The sequence below is a fragment of the Ziziphus jujuba genome, chromosome 3 (assembly GCF_031755915.1).
Source record: "Ziziphus jujuba cultivar Dongzao chromosome 3, ASM3175591v1".
Taxonomy (NCBI): Eukaryota; Viridiplantae; Streptophyta; class Magnoliopsida; order Rosales; family Rhamnaceae; genus Ziziphus; species Ziziphus jujuba.
In genome coordinates, this window is record NC_083381.1 from 4,384,530 (window position 1) to 4,406,874 (window position 22,345).

Below are 22,345 nucleotides of genomic sequence, written 5' to 3' on the forward strand. Positions count from 1 at the left end.
GGTTTAAAGGAAAGAAGGTCAAGCTGGAACCATTATCTCCTAAAGAGGTTTACAAAGACCAATTACAAATGCAACAAAGGAGAGAAGCTGAAAAGCTCAAGGAAAAAGCAAGTATGGCACCAACGGCTTCACCATCCTTTCAAGAATGTAAGAATGAGGTTGCTGGTCAAGGTAAGGTTTCTAAGGCTCATATTGAGTGGAAAGATCAAGGAAAAGCCGAAAGAGAGGGGAAAGAAAGTGGCAAACCCGACAGCTTGGAGAAGGAAGGGAAATCGGAAGGTTTGAGCCAATCCAAGGGGGAAAAAGAAAAAGAAAGAAAAGAAAGGTCAAGTAGCAACTTTTATTTGAGTTTAGGGGATATTAATAAGGTTATTGAGTGTAAGAAACCTTTGCTGGTCATGATTTATAAAGAAAATTATTTTAATGATCAAACTAACTTTGAAGAACTTGAATTGCGAAATTCAATGATTTCTCTTTTGAAGGAATTTGGAGATGTCTTCCCAAATGAAATTCCAAGTGGACTACCATCCAATCAAGAGGGACAAGGTGAGCTTGCTGTCCAAGGTAAGTCTTCTAATACTCAGGTTGTGTGGAAAAATTTTAATAAAACCAAGAGTGAGAATTTTGGTGTAAAAGCCGAGAGTGAGGAAGGTGAGATGGCCGTGAGTGAGAAAGGAAAAGGAAGACAAGAAAGGAAAAATACAAATTTTTATCTTAGCTTTGGTGATGTTAATAAAGTAATTATGAATAAGAAATCATTGCTGACCATGAATTTTAAAGATACTTATTTAAAGATGTCTTTATTGCATAGAAATTTATCTGCATTGTTGAGAGCTTTACTTAGTGGCAATTTGAAAATTTGGAAAATATTGTTTGCTAACTTTAAAAAGTGTAATTTTTACCATAATAAGCATGTATTTCTAGATTTTGTTGTAATAGTATTTGACCCAGGAGAATTGGTTTGGTTGCACTTACAAAAGGAAAGGTTTCCTAATCAAAGAAAGTCAAAGCTCATGCCGCCTATGGATGGACCTTTTCAAGTTTTGGAGCCCAATAACAAGAATGCCTACAAGCTTGATTTACTAGGTGAGTATAACATGAGTTGTCAGGACCCGTCCAGAATTCCTTCCCCGGAACCCTAGACAAGCCCTGATCCCAAGGAAATACCACCGAATCTTCCAACGGAAAATCCGGCAGCACCTCCCCTAAGGGATTTACTTACCACAAATTACCTGCACTGAAAACACACTTCTATAAACATCCCCTTATTCCTCCCACAATACTACAATTTGGTTCCACAAATTTACAGCACTTCAAAATAAATACAGTAATCCAGTGCAAAATAAATACAACAAGAGTGAAAGAAATAGTACAACTGCAATAAAGAAGAACAGGTTACTTCACGAAGTAAAACAGCGATGAAGATCAAGTCCGCTCTGGATGAACACCGACAACCTGGTACCTAAAGGAACGGAATTTAAGAGTGTGAGATGCTAATCATCTCAGTGAGTGACCCTATCTACTATACAATATAATATCACAGTAATAAGTAGATAGATAATAATTAATTGGAAATAATAATTTCTCTCAAAACCCTTACAATTCTCTCAGTTGGAAAGGTTCCCCTTTTAAAACCTTTTCACAAAACCCTTTATTCATATTCCCCGAAAACCAAGACATCAAATAAATATCCGAACAGTAATAATTAATTTTAATTCCAATACAGCTTTAAAACAATTTATTTTTAAAACACCGTTCCGAAAATCAGTTGATGCATCCACTATATACCAGTGGCGCCAACAGTACCCAGTGTCCCAAGGTACCGCCAGACAGGAGGTTATAGAGAGAAACCGGCATACGGTCGCGTGGCGTCCCACTGCGCCGCTGCTAACCAGGTGTCCCGGCCAAGGGGGGTGGCCTACCCTCATCCGATGGCAACCACAGGACAACCTTATAATATCAACCGCGCGCTACTCACACCCACCTGCGCGCTAATCACAACCGTGTGCACACTAACCATATCACATATAAACAGAACACCAGTACGTGCACGGTGCATCCAAAAATCATAAAATCCACATGCTTAAATTATATAACAAATTTCACATTTTTCATAAACATAGCGGGCATAGTCCATCCGCTTGAACTCGGAAATTCTCCGTAATTTCTTTATAATCAACACCATAAATTCCATGATTTTCAAATCCACCAACTACCAAAATCCACCAATTCAAATATCCACATTTTCTCAATAGCATAAATAATTCTCGAAATATAATAATCAAATCTCATAATATTCCATGGGCATATTTTATAAAAATTGAAATCACCAACATAACGAAATATTTTCCTTGAAATATTTGAAAGTCAAATCGTGCCCAATTTACCATTAAAACCACACCAATTTCAAAATCCTCAAAACCATAAAATAATTTCACATGGCATAAATTTGTAAAATGCACATTTTCTTAAATCCAATAAATTCATAAATAATTCCACAATAAATCCAATAAATATTTGGCACATAGAAATTAAATTCCAAATATTTAAATCGCACATAATATATTCACCAAATAAATTTCCAAAATTAATTTGAAGGTGGGTCACTCACCTGGAGCACGCAATTAACCCATGATCCACTACGGGATCAATTCTACGACTCACCGGTGCTCCTAGAACAAAATTCACAGACAGTCAAATAAATTAATATTTTATTCGGATAAATAATACCCGGTACCCGGAGGGTCAAAACACAAACGATACCTAGAATTTACGAGTTATATACCGAATCGAAGCTCGAGTGATGCTGATCATAGATTCGGTCTCAATTTCCGATGATCGTACCCGACGGGGTTTGAATTTCATCGGGAAGCTTTTCGGATTTCGGCTCCGCAATTCTCCCAAACCGTCGCGAATTGGCGGAAACGGAAGCCGGATTCGGGTTCAGGAGGTCGAACACTGCGGACTGGAGCTGGTCGGAATTTCGGGTACTCGCCGGAACAGTACTTTCCGACGAACCGTCGTGGTCACCGGCAACCGTCGCCGGCGGCGGCGCGTGCGGTGGCCGTTGGTGAGGAGAGCAACCCAACGGGACCGGCGGTGAGCAAAACGGAGGTCGGACGGCGGAGAAATCACCGTTTGAAGATTTCCGGCCCCTCGCCGGAAAACGCTCCGATCCCGGCGCGTCGGTGGTCCGATGGCCGTGATTTTTGGTGGGTCGGCCGGACTTGAGGAGAGGATCAAGGGTGTACGGCGCGTGTGGCCGGAAAATGGCCGAAAAAGGGTCGATTTGCGGTGGCCGGCGGTGGAGGGGAAAAACTCGCCGCCGAATTTCGGAGCTCCGATCCGGGCGCGTCCGGCGGCCGTTTACTGTGAAATTTGGAGGTTTTACCGGAAATGAGGAGGGCAATCTGGCTGGCCGGCGCGTGTATAGTAACTCGGCCGGAACAGTGCAAAAATTCCGGTGGCCGGCGGTCCTCTCTCTCTCTCTTTCTCTCTCTTCCCCGAGAGTTTTACCAAATAAAAACCCTTGTGTGACACTGTTCATACCACGTGGACCAATCAGAAGCTGACACGTGGTGTTTCACTGTTCACCGACCCAAAAACATTAAAATAATACGGTATCGGTAAACTTCAAACGTCCATAACTTTTTAACCGGATGTCCGTTTTTAGCGTGCCGCTAGTCTGTGAACTCGTATCGACGAGCACTTCACAACCACACACGAGTCAAAGCTCAATTCCCCATAAACAAAAAGTCAACTCCGACACCCCTTGGACAATTTGGACTGCAACTTGTTTCGTCCATAACTATCAAACCGTAGCTCTGTTTCCGACGTGCTACCAGTCTACGAACTCAGGGCATCGTGTACTTCGCCACGGTACCCTGGTCAACTCGAAATTCCCACCGAGTCAAAAAGTCAACTTTTGATCCCTTGGTCAACGGTCAACGATCAACCTCGGTCAACGTGCACGGATTCCGGTGCGATTCGGGACGGGGTGTTACATGAGTGCTACATTTAATGTTGCTGATTTAACTCCTTTTGCTGCAGGTGATGATCTTGATTTGAGGATAAATCCTTTTCAAGAGGAGGGGAATGATGTGATTCCGCCCGAGCCCGTTCCACCGATAACCCGCTGGGGTGCTGACTCGACACGGATGAAGACTAGGCCAACCACAAGAGCTCAAATTAAGAGATTTAAGGGCAACCTGGGAGTATTTATACAGAGGGTAATCAATCTCAACAGATCTTGTCCATACTTGAAGATACAAAGCCTATTCGAAGCATCCAAGTGGTGGAAACCGATACGGACCCGGGTGACGGTTTTGGTACATTTTTGGAGTCCAAGAAGCATGAAATGGTTCCAATGCTTTATGGGTTCAATACATATGCCTAAGAGGTCATGGAATCAAGTTAAAGCAGCCTCAAATGCAATCAAAAAGGGCTTGTACGGACAGCATCAACAATTTGGCCAAATTTGCTGTATTGCTTGCTGGCTTTACTGTATTTTACTGTTTTAGCCTTTTCTTATTTTTCCAAGCATGGGCAACGTGTGGGACTTCATATTCAACTTATTTGGCATCCTACAAAGCATCTAGAAGCTGATTTGAAGCTCAAAGAGGTCAAAGATTGATCAAAGTCAACTTGATCAAAAAGGCTAGCATTTTTAGTTTCCTAATTTGTTTTTACTTTTTGTCTTAGGAAACTACCATTACTTTTTGGCTTTTATTTATTTATTTTCTGGAAAAATAACTTTAGGAAGGTTTTTATTTTATTCTTTCAAGGTTTTTATTTTATTCTTTCGATTGTAAATTAATTAATTCCTAATTTAATATAAAGGAATTAATTAATCAAACTTAGATTAGGAAAGGAAGTATAGTTTCAGCCAACTAGGTTTCTTTATGTGTGGTGGCTGGTTTTCTTTTGTTTTTAGGGTTTTATTTCGTGGCTTTATAGCCTATTTAAAGGCTTATTCTTCAATAAGAAAACTTTAAACTTTGATTTGATTAAAAAAATACTTGTGAGATTAATTATCTCTTTGTTCTTTAAGAACACTTAAAACACCATTAGAGAATTGGTTGTTTTAGCTTGACTTATCAATAGGTTTTCCATCCCCTATTGTGGCGTCTACATTATACCAAGGTTTCTAACCACAGGTTGGTTAGGGGTTGAGGTCCATTCCATTAGAACTTGAACTTAATTAAAGATCCGGGCTAATATAATACGGGTTTAGGAGCAGGTCGTCCTAGGTTCGTATCATTGTCCTTCTCCCTTGGAACTCATCTTGAAGTTTGTCCCAAGCTTCTTTGGCACTCTCACATGCCATTATCCTTGTGAAAATGGTATCACTAATACAAGAATGAATGGCGGTGAGAGCCTTGAAACATTTAGCCAATTCCTCCTCATGGTGCTTGATTTGGTTGACCGTTGCCCCTTGTCTCAAAGGCTCGGGTTCTTGGGGATTTATGGTGATCTCTCAAAGACCATAAGCCTTCAAGTAGGCTTGCATCTTGATACTCCAAATGTTGTAGTTCTCCCCATTGAAGATAGGAGGAGAAGGAGTTGAAAAACTTGAAGAAGCCATGTGAATGTTGCTTTCTAGTATGAAGGAATATGAAAATATATTTGTGATTTCAAGTATCTCTTCACTCTCAAGGAACGAACCAGCCCAAAAACCTCACAAATCTCACAAAAAATATGCCTTGCTCTGATACCACTTTGTTGGGGTGAGAACGTTATGACCAAGAGCAAGCTAGCTTGAAGTGTTAGCAACAAGCAAGCTTTTGGTGATGCTCTTGGGAATGGTTGTGTGTGAGTTGTGTTTTTAGGTTTTGGTTATGGTGTTTTCTGGTTTTTAGGGTTCCTAAAGTGTTCTAAGGTGTTGAAGAAGAGATAAGAAGAAGAGGAACACGTTGGCTTTTGAAAATAAGGCTTGGATGTGTAGCCATTTCATTCATTTTACTATATAAGCTTGAAATTACAACTAGTTCACACATGCCAAGCATGTGAGCTTACAAAATGAGTAAAGTATTTGAAATTTAAAAAATAAAATGGTCAACACCTAACTTTTCATACACAAAAGAGTCAAAAACCAGCTGCAACATGTCTATTCCAAATATAGTAAAAACTGGCACATGGTTTTGAACTAAGTTCCTATTGTTTAACTAGTTTGGGTAAACAACCAAACTAGCTTCACCTACTTAGTTCCCCTTTGTATCTGCTTATGAAACTTGGTTTGAAGCATCCTTGGTCATCAATAAATATTGTTCCAAGAGCTAGGAAAGTTCTGGAACCGGATCATGGGCCAAACAGCTCCAAAACTGGCCCATACTCTGCATACTGGGCCCATCAGATACAGCAATCTGTTTGGAATAGAAAATGGACTTTCCCATGTCATTTTGACCTGAAATTTAAACCATAGTCTTCTATATATGTCTGTAGACATCCCTCAAAATTTCAGCCCAAAACTCCATTTGCAACCTGAGATATAAGATAAATAGTGGAACTATGTTGCTGGAAATTATGAATCCAGCACCATAGGCATTTCAAGCATAACATTCCTACTCTTTTGTGCATAATCTTGCCTATAATTTTGCATACATAACTTAGGCACAAAACATTATCAAAATATACCTTGCATAAATTAAAAACATACAAAAAAATATAAACTCATAAAAGGAAAGGATTTGATACCAAGGTGTGCATGCTAGCCGGTGACATGCACCATCAAGTGGCAAAATTGCCACACTTCAACAAGTTTAGCATCAACGGAACAAAAATTGCCTAAAGGCTAAAAAATTAAGTTCTTATCTCGACTCTAATATTGGTTATTCTATAATCTCTACCTTCTACCTCAATTATATATTTTTGTACTTTATTTTACTTGAATAAAACTTAATCACTTTTGTGTTTGTATATTATTTGGTATAATATATTAACTAATACACAGTAATTTTTATTTTTATTTTCAAACAGAAGGTTCCTAAACCATGAATTCAATATTAATTCATGTTCACCTTCTTCAACCTCTGAATATCATATTAAAAACTTTACCTTACTCAACTGCTCGTCGGATCAGACCGCATCGTGGCCTTTTTCAGCCTCTAAATAGTTGGCATTCTTCAATGATTTTGCACTTTCTTCATTTATGGAGGGAGTCCTTGGATTCACGTTAGACTCAGGTAATGTTTCCAGGTTTCTTGAATCATTAGATTTTGGAGGTGGATCACCTTCTTGTTCTGTGTACTCAGTGGAATTTTCTTGTTGTGAATCCTGAGAATTTTTTCAACAAAGAGAAAGAAACAAAAATTTTCTAAGTAGAATAAATTTAAGAAGGCCTAAGGAATCTTCTTCATTTTTTTAAATCAAATTCTGTTCAATTTATTTGTATAGTTAAATTGACAAAACCAAAGCAAAAGTAAAATATGCATATATATATATATATAACAATTGAAAATTCTAGAAAGTGGTCAAATTTTATTGCTTTGTTTCACGGAATTAATTAAAAAAATTTAATATTGTTCAAAGACTGAAAGATATAACCAAAAAAATTTAAAAAATTTAAAAATTAAAGAAAACACTTTCTCTTCCGGTAAATTTAAATCGTTAGCACTGAGGAGTTAAATAAAAGATTTGACTGTATAACAAGTACAAGATTGGAAAGCTTTTTTAGACTAAGCATTCAATTCAATAATATTAAAAAAGAAAACAGGAATTATTTTGTTCAAAATTTAAAATGGGGCATAATGACAACTGTTTGGCATTGCTTGCCTGAGCAGTTAGGATTATATGGTCTAAGCCATGCCATTGTTCTGCGGCACAGTCGCTTACAGAGTCGTTGGAAGCACTGGACCGTCGTCGTTCGTCTGCATGTTCGGTGATTAAAACGGCTTTGATTACACCGCTGCTCAACGATGATATCCAGTTGTAGTTTGGGTTTAAATTCTGAAGTATTGGATTGTTTAAACTGTGCCGTGTAGATCTTTAGGTTTGGAATTAATCTCACAAATTAATTTCAAGAAATTGAAATTAAAAATGAAAAAATGTTCATGAAATTAAAAGATGTGGACTAGGATGTAAAATTTTGAAAATAGAGAATATCAAATGTTAAATAAAAAAATTAAAAAAAAATTATTCCTAAACGACATAATGTAATTTTAAAGGCAACTAAAGTGTAATTTATCCATTTTAAATTATTCCATAAAAAAAATTTTAAAATATTAATTCTCAGTTAAATCTTTAAATATGATTTTATATGAAAGTTATATTATTTACATTTTTATAATTGGTAAAGATTTTTAAATTTTAAATCATTGATTTGTAATCTTTATGGGGATATTTCTCTAGTAAAAGCTATACGTCCTCTAAGATCTAAGGGGTATGTATTCAATTTAGAATTTAAAGGATTTTAAAAGTCTTTTAAAGTTTTGAGGTATTCGATTTAGATTTTAAAAGAGTCCATACAAATCTAATGATATTCAATTCAGATTTTGATGGATTTTATAAAAATCCATTAAAATCTAGATGTATTCAATTAGGACTTTATAGAATTCTTTTAAAATCTGGTGGTATTCAAAAAGTCATTGATTTTAAAAGACTTTAAAAAATGATGGATTTTAATGGATTTGAAAGGATTTTAATAGGAAAATTGTGAAGAAAATTGTCAATATGAAATCCACCTTTAAATGCAAAGATTTCATTGGATTCTTACAAAATCTTTATGGAGTCTGTAGAATTCTATAACAATCCATCAAATCCTTTAAAGTCTATAATTCATTTTAAATCCATCAAACTCTAAATTGAATACATCCCTCTAAATTCAAATTTTCCACCACAATATTACCAAAAAAAAAAAAAAAAGTCTTTTACAGTTATTTTATGGAAAATAATCTGTCAAAAAAATTCGATAAACTTAAAAAAAAAATTGTATGAAAAATGAAATAAAGACTAATAAAGTTGCAACAGTCAACAGACATTAGAGTTTATTGTGTAAAAAGCCCAAAAAATAATAATAATTATAATAATTATAATCATTAATAAATTGCGAAATAATCTTTATATACCAGGTACGACGCGTGAGAATAGCATAATAAAACAAGCTAATTAATGTACCTAAAATGCAATACTTACTGTTCCTCGAGGACAGCCCGCTTAGTATTTTTTCTGTTTCTGGTTTTAATTTTCATTACTTATTTTTAATGATTTTTCTTTTCTTTCTTTTTTTTTTTTTTTTTGAAAATCAAATTCTATTTTTAATGATTTGTTTTTTTTTTTTTTTTGAAAATCAAATTTATTGTTCCTTGTTGAGGTGTTCGTTATTAATCGACCAAAGTGATACAGAAATAATATATATATATATATATATATGATAATTCAAAAGGCAATATGGTGATTTTTAAAATTTTGTGGGCAAAGTGAGCAAATAAACAATAGTTTAAGAGAGCAATTTATTTTTTACCCAAAAAAAAAAAAAAAAAAAAAGGAATATTTTTCAAAGCACAAATAAAAAATCATACCTTATCTAATTGGCCTCGTCTTCTCCAATTTTTGTAATCATCATAATAATCCATGGCTAGGACGATGGGGAGCACGATGGGGCGCACGAAGATATAGCCGAAGGTCGATAAAATGCAGAAAGCGCATTCACGAAGAAAATAATAAACACTGTCGGTGAAATATCCGAAAGTGAGATAGAGAATGCAAAGCAAGAAAGACACGCTGATGAACACGCAAGAAGCAATGGCGAATGCATTCGAAGATCCTAAGGCCGCATAAATGCCTGTCATAAACGCAATCACCATGACTACCATGGCCACTATGATGAGCTTGAATGCGAGCAAGAAATATGACGAGTCCTTTGTCCGATCTTTTTTGAGTGCCAAGAACATATGGATGAATACAGCACAACTAGAAAGCGCCATGGCTATTGCATCCGATATAAGGAATGCCTTGAATGCTGCATTTTCGCTTAGAACTGCACTTCCAGCAGCGCCCGGTTGTGAGCCTGCGTTGCTTGGCAGGTTATCACCGCCGCTCAAATAACCACCTGGTAAAGTGAAACCAGCTGCGAATGTCACAGTAGCAATGAGTGCAGCCACCACTAGAGTTGATTCTTTGTCCAACGACTTTTCCTCATCCGGCTTTTTACGATCATTGAACGCCTGCAATATTTGATCAAAATTATATATACAAGTACAGATGTCCAGTAAAAGGAAACTTATTTTATTATTATTATTATTGTTATTATTTTTTTCCCTCTTTTTTATTTGAAAGACACCAAAGTGAACTTGTTATGGAAATGTAAAATAGAGAAATTAAAGAATATATATATATATATATATATGCACCAGTTCCGCCTTAAGGGTACGACAAATAAGGCTTCTGCCTAGGGCCCCACGATGAAAAGAGGGTGGCCACCTAAAAATTTTTTTTTTATTAATTATATGTATTATTTACATAAAAAAATTATTTGTTATGTTAAATATAGTAGTATTGTTTTTTATCTTTTTGGAAATGTACGGACATATTAATATTTTTTTAACTTCTACGTTAGAATCAATCAAATATTTAAATAAATAATTATCTTTAACTAACTTTTCAAAACAAGTGTCAACTTTTAATTTTTTTCATATTTTAAAATTGTTCTTTTTTCTAAACATTCTCCCATTTTTTATTATCTTACAATCTTTATATGAATTAGGAATGTGACTAACTGTCATTTTAATATTTTAGCTAGCAATTTTTCCTGTCAAAATTTATAAAACAAACAAAGTAACCAAACAAGACAAATTTTGAATACTTATTGTTTTTTATTACTCGCCATTTTATTGTTGTCGTAGCCCCAGATCGGTTGAGCGGGCCTGATATGTACAAATATAATTTAATATGGTTTGGCACCCTAAAAATTAACGATTCGCTTTGCAATTTAAATATCCTTTGAACTACAAAATTCTTACTCACATTGCCCATTAAATTATTGTTTTCTTTGCTGTTTAGTTGAATCGTACATGTCCTTTTGACTAGTTTGATAAAGCCAACCATACAGAACTCATAGCTTTTTTTCTTTCTTTTTTTCCTGAAGTTATAATATGTTCTATTTAATTTAAATATTGTTTTTGCGTATTTGACTAGTTTGTTTGTATTGATTAGAGAAAATTCCATTATTACCGGACTAAATTCATAAAAGATAATAATAACAATAAATAAATATTGATAAAAAATAATAGTAATAAATAAATAAAGTTTTTGTAGTTTGGATATTAGTCGCACATATACCATCTAATATACATACCTTTGTCCAAATCTTGAAAGCATTTTTGGTTTCTCCTTCAAATTCCATAAAATTGCGACCAAAGTATTTGATAATTCGACGGTCTTGTAAGGTGATCTTGTCGAACTCGGTGGCAGCATGGTGATCATGATAAAATTTTTCATCGACCAATAATGATTCACAACAATCTGGAGACCATGCTATAATTTCTCTTATAAATGAACGACAAATTTTGGGATCAGCTATTACTTGAAGTGGTATCTGACCATTTTTGTCTTTGATGCCTGCTGCAAATGGATCGCATTCTAACAACGTCCCAATTGCAGATTTGTTTCCCAGGTTTGCAGCATAATGTAATGGAACCCAACCTTTTTCATCATCTGCTACTCTGCATAACTCTTTCCCTCTTTTCAGAATAACATGGATTCCTAAAACAATTAAATATATGAAATTAAAAATCATATGAAACTAAATCTTAAACATATGTATAAATAATCTTAAATATATATATATATATATATACCCCAAAAATCGGATATTACTGCCTCATGCAGAATAGTTTTGCCATCGTAGCCACCATAATAAGTAGATGTTGTCTGTGCATCTATGTTTCGCAACCCATTTTTTACCACATAAAAAAATCCTGCCTTGACAGCTAGGTACAGAGGAGTCTCGCCTGCTGCATTACGATCATACATGACCTCACTGTGATCTTCTTTACGCAAAATCTCTGCCAATTCCTGATGTTTCCACCACTGATCTGTGTCTTTGTTAAGCTTAAGCCCCATTAATATTGACTCATGCAACGCCGTGTCTCCGGCCTTAGTCTTCATCCTCAACAACATCTGCTTGCTGACCCCACAGAAACCGCTTTCACTGTCTACATGATGATCAACGCTACTACCAATATTACTTTTTGCGCATTGATCAATAAGTAGTTTCACGGCCAAAATATCCCCGTATTTTGCTGCTACGTGCAGTGGATTTTCTCCAATATGGTTCTGTTGCGTCAACAATGTTGGACACATCTCAAGGATCTTTTTCAGAAATTTGTCTGACTTTGTTTCAGGATCAATGTCTTTTTCGGTATTATTAAGTGCAGTAAACATCTTAGACAGTATCTCTAACCCAAACTTGGTTGATTTTTGTTTTTCAGCGAGTAATAATCTGTTTTTGAGATGGATATGGAGGACTGTATTCCTACCTCGAGTCAGTAAGAGATGAAGACAATCTTTATATTGTTCAAATGCAGAAGTTTCGCCCTTAGCTGCTGCCTTGTATAGCCGATGATCTATGATGATGATATCTGTCTCTTGGGGCCGAATATTGGATCTGTGTGAGTCCATTCTCTTCTCTTAACTAGTCTTTGAAGAACTCAAAAATTAAATTTCACACTGGAATAAAACCAATTTCCTCCTCCTGCAATTAAATAGGCAAGCGACAAGAAAGCAAATAATAAAAATATAATGCAGCGAATAGACGTCGATAATTTTATGTAGAAAGATATTTCAGAATAAATGAAGAAAAACGGAATCAATGGTCTTTTCTAGATAACATTTAGAGGCTTACGAATTAACTTCACTCAAAGAAATAGATTTCAACAAATATTCATCAAACAAAAAATTAGAATTGTCTCTTTATTTTCTCACTTACTCCGCATGTCTTTTTTTTTTTTTTTTTTTTTTGAATTTACTTTTCCAAAACTCACGGTTGCTTTGTTTCCTTCCCACGTGGGATGAGATGAGACTCGTATTCGCACGCCAAAGAAAGAAACCCCAAAAAAAAAAAAAAGAAAGTCACAGCACGTGTTTGGTTATTTTATTTGTATTTTATACTCATCATGCTGCTCCACTTGTGGTATCGGAAATAAAAAATAAATAAAGAGTGAAAAAGTTGCTGTGACGTGTTTGGTCATTTTATTTATTCTATACTCATCAAGTTGATCCACTAGTGGTATCGGAAATAAAAATTAAATAAATAAATGAAAAGAGAAAGATGCTGTGCCGTATTAGGTCATTTTGTTTATATATTATACTCATCAATTTGATCCACTCGTGGTATCGGAAACAAAAATTAATAAATAAATAAATAAAAAGAGAAAAAGTTGATCCACTTATTATACGTTTTAATCGATTGAAAAATTTTCTCCGTAGTTATTTCTTTATTCGAGCACAGGAAAAAAAAAAAAAAAAAAAAAAAAAAAAAAAAGAAGAACACGAAAAGTCTCGGGGAGTCTTTCTTTAGTGTTACTAGAATGAACTATTATATGTAATATGTATTTTGAAAGGCTCACCCAAGGAATTAACTAATATTCAATTTCTTTCAGCGAGGTAGCTGAACTATTTCAATGAATTATTGTATGCAAGTTTTAAAAAATTGAAAAAATCGTGAAAGAAAAAAAAAAAAAAAAGAACATGAAAAGTCTCGGGGAGTCTTTCTTTAGTGTTATTAGAATGAATTATTGTATGTAATATGTATTTTGAAAGACTCACCCAAGGAATTAACTAACATTCACTTTCTTTCAATGAGGTAGTTGAACTATTTCAATGAATTATTGTATGTAAGGTTTAAAAATTTGAAAAAGTCAAGAAAAAAAAAAAAAAAAGAACGCGAAAAATCTCCAGGAGTCTTTCTTTAGTGTTATTAGAATGAATTATTGTAGTAATATGTATTTTGAAAGACTCACCCAAGGAACCAACTAACATTCAGCTTCTTTCAGTGAGGTAGTTTAACTATTTCAATGAATTATTGTATGCAAGGTTTAAAAACTTGAAAAAGTAGTAAAATTTTTGTTTTTGATTAGCGGAAAGAAAATTTGGGTCACAAAGAGAAATTGATTAAATTTTTATAATATTTATGAAAATTTAATCCATTTCTTCATAATCTTCTTAATTTTTTTTGGGGCCCCTTGACAGATATGTAAATAGGAGCTCTCCACATGTTACGCTTAAGCCCCATTAATATTGACTCATGCAACGCTGTGTTTCCGGCGTTATTCTTCATCCTCAACAACATCTGCTTGCTGACCCCACAGAAACCGCTTTCACTGTCTACATGATGATCAACACTACTACCAATATTATCTTTTGCACATTGATCAAGAAGTAGTTTCACGGCAAAAACATCCCCGTATTTTGCTGCTATGTGCAGTGGATTTTCTCCGATTCGGTTCTGTTGCGTCAACAATGTTGGACACATCTCAAGGATATTTTTCAGAAAGTTGGCTGACTTTGTTTCAGGATCAATGTCTTCTTCGCTATGATTAAGTGCAGGAAACATCTTAGACAGTATCTCTAACCCAAAGTTGGCTGATTTTGGTTTTTCAGCAGGTAATAATCTGTTTTTGAAATGGATATGGAGGACTGTATTCCCACCTCGAGTCAGTAAGCGGTGAAGACGATCTTTATGTTGTTCAAATTCAGAAATTTGGCCCCTAGCTGCTGCTGCCTCGTACGGCTTACGATCTATGCTGATGATATCATCTGTTTGTTGGGGGACTTGGGGCGGAATATTGAAACTATGCGAATCCATTCTCTTGTCTTTATTGGCGTTGATTTGTTTGGAAAACTCATAAATTAATTTCACAGGCGAATAAACCTTTTCCCTCTTTTGTGCAATTAGATAGACAAGCGAGAAATCTTCACCAGAAAATAGGGGGGATTTAGGGCCTGTTTGGACAGAAAACAGTGGGTATGGAAATCAACCCGAGAAAATGGTTCTTGAAATGATGAATAAACGATATTTCTATGAAACTAAAAAGTACTAGAAAAATAAAACTACCATACATTTGTCTGTTTGGGTCTAGTTATCTTGTATTGAGCACGGAAAAGGTCAGGGACTCACTAGATTAGGTAGGAACCTCCATACAAGCAGTTCGCCCACAAAATAAACAAATAAATAAATAAATTCTTATTGTTTTTCCTGTGTCTGAAGTTATAAAACAACTTGTTCGGCAAATCCCTTTTCAGACAACAATAGCCGTGTAACATCTATACTTGTTTTTAGAGAAAAATTGTCGGCTTCGAAACACAAAAGCCAATTTTTTAATCAATTTGTTTTTAGTGATTGCTGAAAACACAAATTTCTACACTAACATTAATTTTTCAAGCATTGCCTAAAGTTTGTTAAGGAACAAAATAACTTGAGAAAGCATATTATATGAAATAGCATTTGTATTTGATATTTATACATTTAAAAATAGATATTTTATATATATTTTATTTTGGGGTCCAACATTCTAAGTCTAATCCATTAGAGTTTTTATTTATTTATTTATTTACTTAAATTTATTAAAAAGATAACTTTAGAAACCTTATAGGTGTTTAGTTTTTCAATTTTATAACACACAAATCATTGACGATACAATTTTTTAGAGATTACAAAGAATTTTTAAAAAAGTTTTTTGTATACTAATTTTAGAGAGTAGTAATACATTTTTTTATCTAAATATTTCTGTGTTTTCTCCTTCTTTATTTTTTGTGTTTTCTTCGTGGTCAAAAAATAATACCATTTTACATACGTTTAATTTGTAAAATATAATAAATGTTTTATTTTAATGAAAATTAAAATATTGCAATATCTTATTTTACGTATAATATTATTTCGTATAACTTGATTGGCTAAATCCCTAAAATTTATTCCTGGCTTTGCCTCTGAAAGTGTTTACAATTAAGTTCATGCTCAGAACAATCTAAAATTTCAAACATGTATAAAGTGTTTTTCTTTCCTAAAAAAGAATTCTTTGGTGCTACATTGGAATTAGCTGGGGAGTTCACAACTTCATTATACACATAATTGATTGAGCTCATGTTCTAACAATACATATAAATGACCATTTGGCCTCGAAATTTTAGAGACGAAAAGAAAAAAAAAAAAAGAAAAAAATCAATGTTGCTACTAAGACAATGATCGGTATATTTATTATTTTTTCTTTATCTTCGTATCAAAAGGACGGGAGAAAAAAATTGGTAGGGTAAATAAATAGAAATTTGTATTTAAATGAGAGGGTGGGAAGTCTACTTCATTAAACAATGCATTGAATACAACCGCGTCTTTTGACCGGGTAGAGCATGGAACTATCAAGCTACCGACATTATCCTTAATCTGCAATAAACACGTGTATAATGGTGTTAAAAATAAGTGGACCCAATTGACGACAATGCATTGAATACAACCACGTCTTTTGAGTGGGTAGAGCGTGGCACCATCAAGCTTCCGACATTGTCCTTAATCTGCAACAAACACGTGTATAATGGTGTTAAAGATAAGTGGACCCAATTGACGACAAATAAGAGTTGTACTATTTATCAGTACAGAAGTATCAATAAAATTCAGATTTAGATGATAAATATTAATTAAATGTATTTTATTAAATGTTTTTATTCCGTATTGATTTTTTATAACAGAAATATAATTTTAGAGTAGCCAATTAAACTAAACATATGGCATATGATTCTATAAGTCATTTGCTTTTGCACTGGGTGACTCAGAAGAAACTTTTCACAACAAAAATGATTGTGGGCCCTCAACACAATAAATCACATTAACTTAGGACAGGTTTTGGTATAAGGAAAGACTATTCTTGTAGAATATGAATAGTCCTTCTATTTGGTTATAAAACGAATCTCTCATCCATTTCCTTTTTTTGGCTATGTGTAAATGTATATTTTCGTGAAATCTTTGTTTGGTCATGTTAATAGATTAGAAATTGTTAGATTAAATAAATATTTATCTATTTTACTTTTCAATTCCTTTATTTTAGTTTTGAAAGTTAATATTATTTCTTTATATTTATGTTTATATTTTTTATAATTTTATTTTAAAATATTTGTTTTAATTAAATATGTAATTATTGTTTTTAAATTTAATATATATTCTTTATTTTTATTTTTATGTGGATTTTTTTATTTATATATTTTTAATATATAGACAATGTATTAAGTTACACATTTATAGGAATTATCAATTTTGAATATAAGTTTAATCCTAAATAGGATGAAGGAATGGCTATTCGTTTAGGTTTTGAGAAAGGAATAAATATTCCTTAAAACGGATATAGCTATTCTCAAAGAATACAATAATAAACCTAAGCGAACATAAAATTATCTTTGCATAAGAAATAGCTAGCTATTCTGTTCTTTCTTCTATTCTTACCTACCAAATGTGCCCTAGTCAATTTTTTTTTTTTTTGGTCTTTCTTTCTTTCTTTCTTTTTTTCCCTCCTAATGAATGCATGAACTTTAGTGGTATACGGTTGAGCTTTTTGTTTGTATGATAGAGAGCAAGTGTAATATGTGAATACGTTTTGGTCTTGCTTCTCCTGGAAATTCTTGTTTCAAGTTTATAAATTATTGGTCACTTGCCGTTTTTCTAATAAAATTATTTGGTCTATATGGCTTGGGAATTGAAGGAAAAGTACTGAGGTTCCTTCAATGGCAATGTCAAGTGGAGTCATTTGAAAATGACCTTTTTTTTGGGGAGAAAAATCGGAGCCACCTTGGGTTCACATCAAGCCAGATAGAAGAATCAACAGGACTAGAGAATGCTTAGCCAAACAGTGAGCCACATTATTTGCAGTTTTAGGAGAAAAAGTGCATCTAAAAGAACCATGTTGCTGAAGACTAGTCTTCGCCTACTCCAAGATAAAACAAATATTAAACTGGTAGAAGAGAAAGCCGATCCTCATGGAATAAGGTGATAGCTTGCTAACAATCTGTTTCCACCACACGATCATAGCAACCACATTGAATTGGAAAATTAAAAAGCTAACAACTCGGCCAATTGACAATGACTCTTGAGGTCTCTTTTTCAATATAATGGAGAGTTGTTTTGGGGCCAAGTATTCTTGACCAAATGGCACATATTTGGAGCCATTAATACTTGATGGCTTTTCTAAACAGGTGAACTTTTTGTCACCACAAGTTTGAATATCTCTTGTGAAGCCCTCTCCACTCTCAGATTAATAGCTTACTGTATAGTTCCCCCATCATTTAATATATGATCATCAAGTTTCAACAACTTTCCAACTTCCAACAACCTCACAAAACAAGTATTTAATTTATCCAGAATATACTTCTCCACATGTGATCTCCAAATATGACTAATCCAATTATGCCTACATCTTGTCTAGTTTAACAGCTTGGATCTACCTCAATGGTTCACATCCCATATCATATGCATCTAATTCAAATGGGATTTACTAGACTATATATTAATCTTTGAATCCTGTTAATCTGAGTTTACTATTCTACAAGTTAATTAATAATGACCAAGAATACATAATGGCTAATAGACCCTGCGTTCTGCAGCTTAGACTGGATATATTTGATAAGTTTAAATTAGCAATTCATTTATAGAATTGTTATATAACTTCCAGCAATAAAATCCTCAATAAATAGAATGAAATAAAAGTTCCAGCTCCCAAATCAATTTGTGATCAATTTCTGACTTGTGGTTCTCAATTGAAAGCCTTCATATCTTTGAATGTTTGGTTGTATGCGATAACAGAAATAAACATTGCATAATGGCTATAAACTATAAAGCATAACAAGTCCAAAAGAATTTTTAACAAAAATCATTATTCAATATTTGGCCAGTAAAGACATGCTGAATCTATTTACAGTCGTTTATATTCGGAGCTTCTGACCATAATAGTTTCATGAAAATGTTGGAAATAATGCCTCAAAAATAAGAACACTTCAAAACAGATAATATCTCTGGTGCTATTAGGCCACTCAACAGCTATTAAAAAAAAAAAAAAAGAAAAACAAATATATTAACTTAAGAAAATAAAATAAATAATTTTCTTATTTCTTTAAAAAATAACTTTTCAAAATCAATATTAAAAATAAATGCTAATATCCATATAAGAAATTGTTCAAGAAGGAGCTACCATTTTAATAGAGCATTTTCAGTGGTACTCTTTTTTCAAAGAGTATAATTTTCAAAATGAAAAACATCTTTAAAAATTTTCAAGAATATAGAATGAAATTTTTTTATCTAACTCCAATAGAACTCTCTATAATTACTCTTTGTTTTACATTTTCCCATAAACAGTTATAATTCATATTTTCTTTTTCTACTTTGTTTCTTCTTCCCATACCACAAAGTAGTATTTAAAAAAAAAAAAAAAAAAAGAATTATAAGATATATATCCCTTTCCGAAATCCTAGATAAGCCTTAATCTCAGAGGAAATCCTACTGGACCGTCCTAATAAAAATCCAATAGTATCTCCTTGAAGGTTGTGTTTGTTTCACTGGACAAGACAGGTCAGGATAGGACTGTGTCCCAGTCCGGTGTTTGGTAATCCAATTTTGAGAACGGGACAAGTTGTCCCAAACAGTGATTCTATCCCACTCATTCAGGATTATCAGATCCGTCTCTACCCTTGGGTCACTTTTGTCCCAAACTCGCTAAAGCTCTCCTCTCTCTCGCTGGTGTCTCTCGCCGAAGCAGCTCTCTTAACCAGAACAATGATGATAAGTGTGTACGGACTAAGGATCTATTGAATGCTTGCATGGATGCTCAGGTAGACTTTTTAGATTTCCTGCTGTGGATTCTGTTTCTTCTAAGCTTTTTTTTTTTCTTTTGTTGTAACATCCCACATCGGTTGGAAAGGGGAACGAAGCATGGCTTATAAGCGTGTGGATACCTTTCCTTTCAAGAGGCCTTTTTCTGTGATCCACCATTGTAATGGGGTCGGGAAGAGCAAAACCATGCGGGCCGGGCCCAAAGCGGACAATATCTTGATGCGGGTGGTCTAGGCTGTTACATTTGTGCTTCTAAATTTGTTCATTTGTGTTCATAAAATTTTCTATTAAGAATATCCCTAAAGCTTGTTACTTCTTTCTGTTATAGACCAACAAAAAACAGAAAGCCATAAGGAAGCATTAATTATCATCTGCAGAGGCTGACCAGAGGAAGGAAGTAATTTTGGTTATGTAGAAAACCATATTTAAGCTTGAGTATTGCTTCTCTGAGGTGGTTGTTTCCAGAAGGGCTTAGCAATGAATATTTACATGTCAAATTCCATTTCATGAAGAGATGAATATTTTGGATAATTTTGGAACAAATATGTTGTAGTTTAGTTTGGCAAATCTTGCTAGGAATATAAGAATAATATGTTAACTCAGAGTCTAATTATGCATGTAAAAACAATTTTATGATTATATTAACATAATTTATGGGTGTAAAAAAAATTTACAATTGTCTTATAATAAAAATGTATAATATTTATAATTCTAGTTATAAATACCATTAAGTTATTTTGATTTTTAATTAATTATTATTTATGAAATACTATGTTATAATTTAATTTTAATTTATTTCTAAAATTATATATTAATATACTTTGTGGGTCTAACAAAAATCAATTTTTTTATGTAAATATAAATATATAAATTTACAATTTTAGTTAAATATAATATATTTTTTTGTAAACATAAATATAATTTTTATACTTTTCACTTTAAAAAAAAAAAAAAACAAAATAGTCCAATACATTCCGATATTGTACTAAATATGGGATAACTAGTCCACCATTCAGTTTAAAGTTATGCCAAACACAAGACTACACTATTCTATCCTGTTTGATCCGGATCTGTACTGTCCGATTCAGTCCGATCCGGACCTATCCTGTATACCAAACGCAAGGGTAGAGCATACCCCAAAAATTACCTGCATAAAGACGCACTTCTATATTATGCCACCTTATTCCTCCCTCCTTACTACAAACAGTTCCCACAGTTGGCAACACTTTGATAACAAACTATAAATATATATATATATATATACAATAGAAATGATCTAATAAATAAACAACAAAAATATACCTTTAAATATTCACGTCCACCCACACCACCCATTTAGTGTCATGTTACATTTCATATCGTTTAACAAACGCACCAATGCATAAGTACATAGGATGGAAATAAAACAACGATAATAATAATAGCAATATCAATAACAATAATAGCACAACTTGCCCGAAAGCTTCGATACTTGTCCCGAGGCTTCCATACTTGCCCGACGGCTGCCACATTTGCTCGAAGGCTTACATATTTAACCGAAGGCTTCCATATAATACTAATAATAATAATAAAAATAAAAATAATGATAATGTAATAAATGATAATTATGAGAACAATAATAATAAAAATAATAATAATAAGAATATAACAGCCGATAATAATAAACACAATTTACCAATAATAAAAAATGGTAACAACAATAATAATGGTAATAATAATGATAAATAATAAAATTGACAATAAAAAAATAACCTTAATAAATATTAATAACTAATACAACAACAACAACAACAACAATAATAATAACCGCTAATAATGATAATAATAATTAATAAATGAATAAACAATAATAACAATAATAATAATGACAATATTAATAAGAACAATAATGTTAATAATAATAATAATAACAAAAAGGCGATTAAGTATAATATTAGAAAATTAAATCCCGTATAGATAAGATAACATAAGATAAAATAATATTTTAAAATTCATAACATATTATGAAATATACACACTCGTATCGGAGGTACATACGACACCATCTAGCATGTTGCGATCAATGATTCCAGCTATCATCGGCACTCTGCTGCCAATACAGACATAGAGTGGTTGCCGACATTGGCTCTTTGATCCTCTAGACTCATAAACAACATAGTTACGAGGGTAGCTCTTTATGGACTATATTGGATCGTCGCCTCTGTACGGTGTGGTACATACAAACATAATATAATATAACACATATATATAAATATATATATTTTTTTTGTAGGTGTGTATATATATATATATAAATATACCTGGTGCATACTACATATATATATATATATACTTGGTGCATACTACATACCAATGGTGCCAGACGATATCCAGCGTCTCAGGTACGGCCTGATAGGAGGTTAAAGAGAAAAACTTGCAAACGGTCACTTTGGCATCCCAACGGCGCCAATGCTTATAATTTGCCATGGCTAAACAGTCGACCGTGAAGGCAACTGATACTTACTGTGCATAATACTTGCCGTATCTCAGATCTAGAGCTCCCACAGA

The 22,345-nt window shown here is 33.5% G+C and overlaps 2 protein-coding genes across 10 annotated transcripts; both read right to left on the reverse strand.

The window, feature by feature from the left end:
- Nucleotides 1-1,303: 1,303 nt before the first annotated feature.
- Nucleotides 1,304-13,128, reverse strand: LOC125423472 (ankyrin repeat-containing protein NPR4-like). Of its 9 annotated transcripts, none has more exons than XM_060815282.1 (6): nt 12,978-13,128; nt 11,793-12,688; nt 11,291-11,697; nt 9,516-10,160; nt 7,771-7,966; nt 7,104-7,272 (listed from the first exon to the last, which is right to left on the reverse strand). In XM_060815282.1, exons 2-6 carry the CDS (start codon nt 12,613-12,615, stop codon nt 7,247-7,249), a joined length of 2,097 nt encoding a protein of 698 aa, XP_060671265.1. In that variant the 5' UTR covers nt 12,616-12,688; nt 12,978-13,128; the 3' UTR covers nt 7,104-7,246. The 9 variants fall into 9 exon arrangements, 8 of the variants coding, with proteins under 8 accessions (XP_060671271.1, XP_060671270.1, XP_060671272.1 ...); XM_060815281.1 differs by having other exon boundaries at nt 12,923-13,128; XM_060815284.1 differs by lacking the exon at nt 12,978-13,128 and adding an exon at nt 12,839-12,955.
- A 725-nt stretch (nt 13,129-13,853) lies between these two features.
- Nucleotides 13,854-15,373, reverse strand: LOC132803069 (uncharacterized). The gene is made up of 2 exons (XM_060815290.1): nt 15,055-15,373; nt 13,854-14,937 (listed from the first exon to the last, which is right to left on the reverse strand). Exon 2 carries the CDS (start codon nt 14,798-14,800, stop codon nt 14,147-14,149), a length of 654 nt encoding a protein of 217 aa, XP_060671273.1. The 5' UTR covers nt 14,801-14,937; nt 15,055-15,373; the 3' UTR covers nt 13,854-14,146.
- Between the last annotated feature and the right edge of the window lie 6,972 nt (nt 15,374-22,345).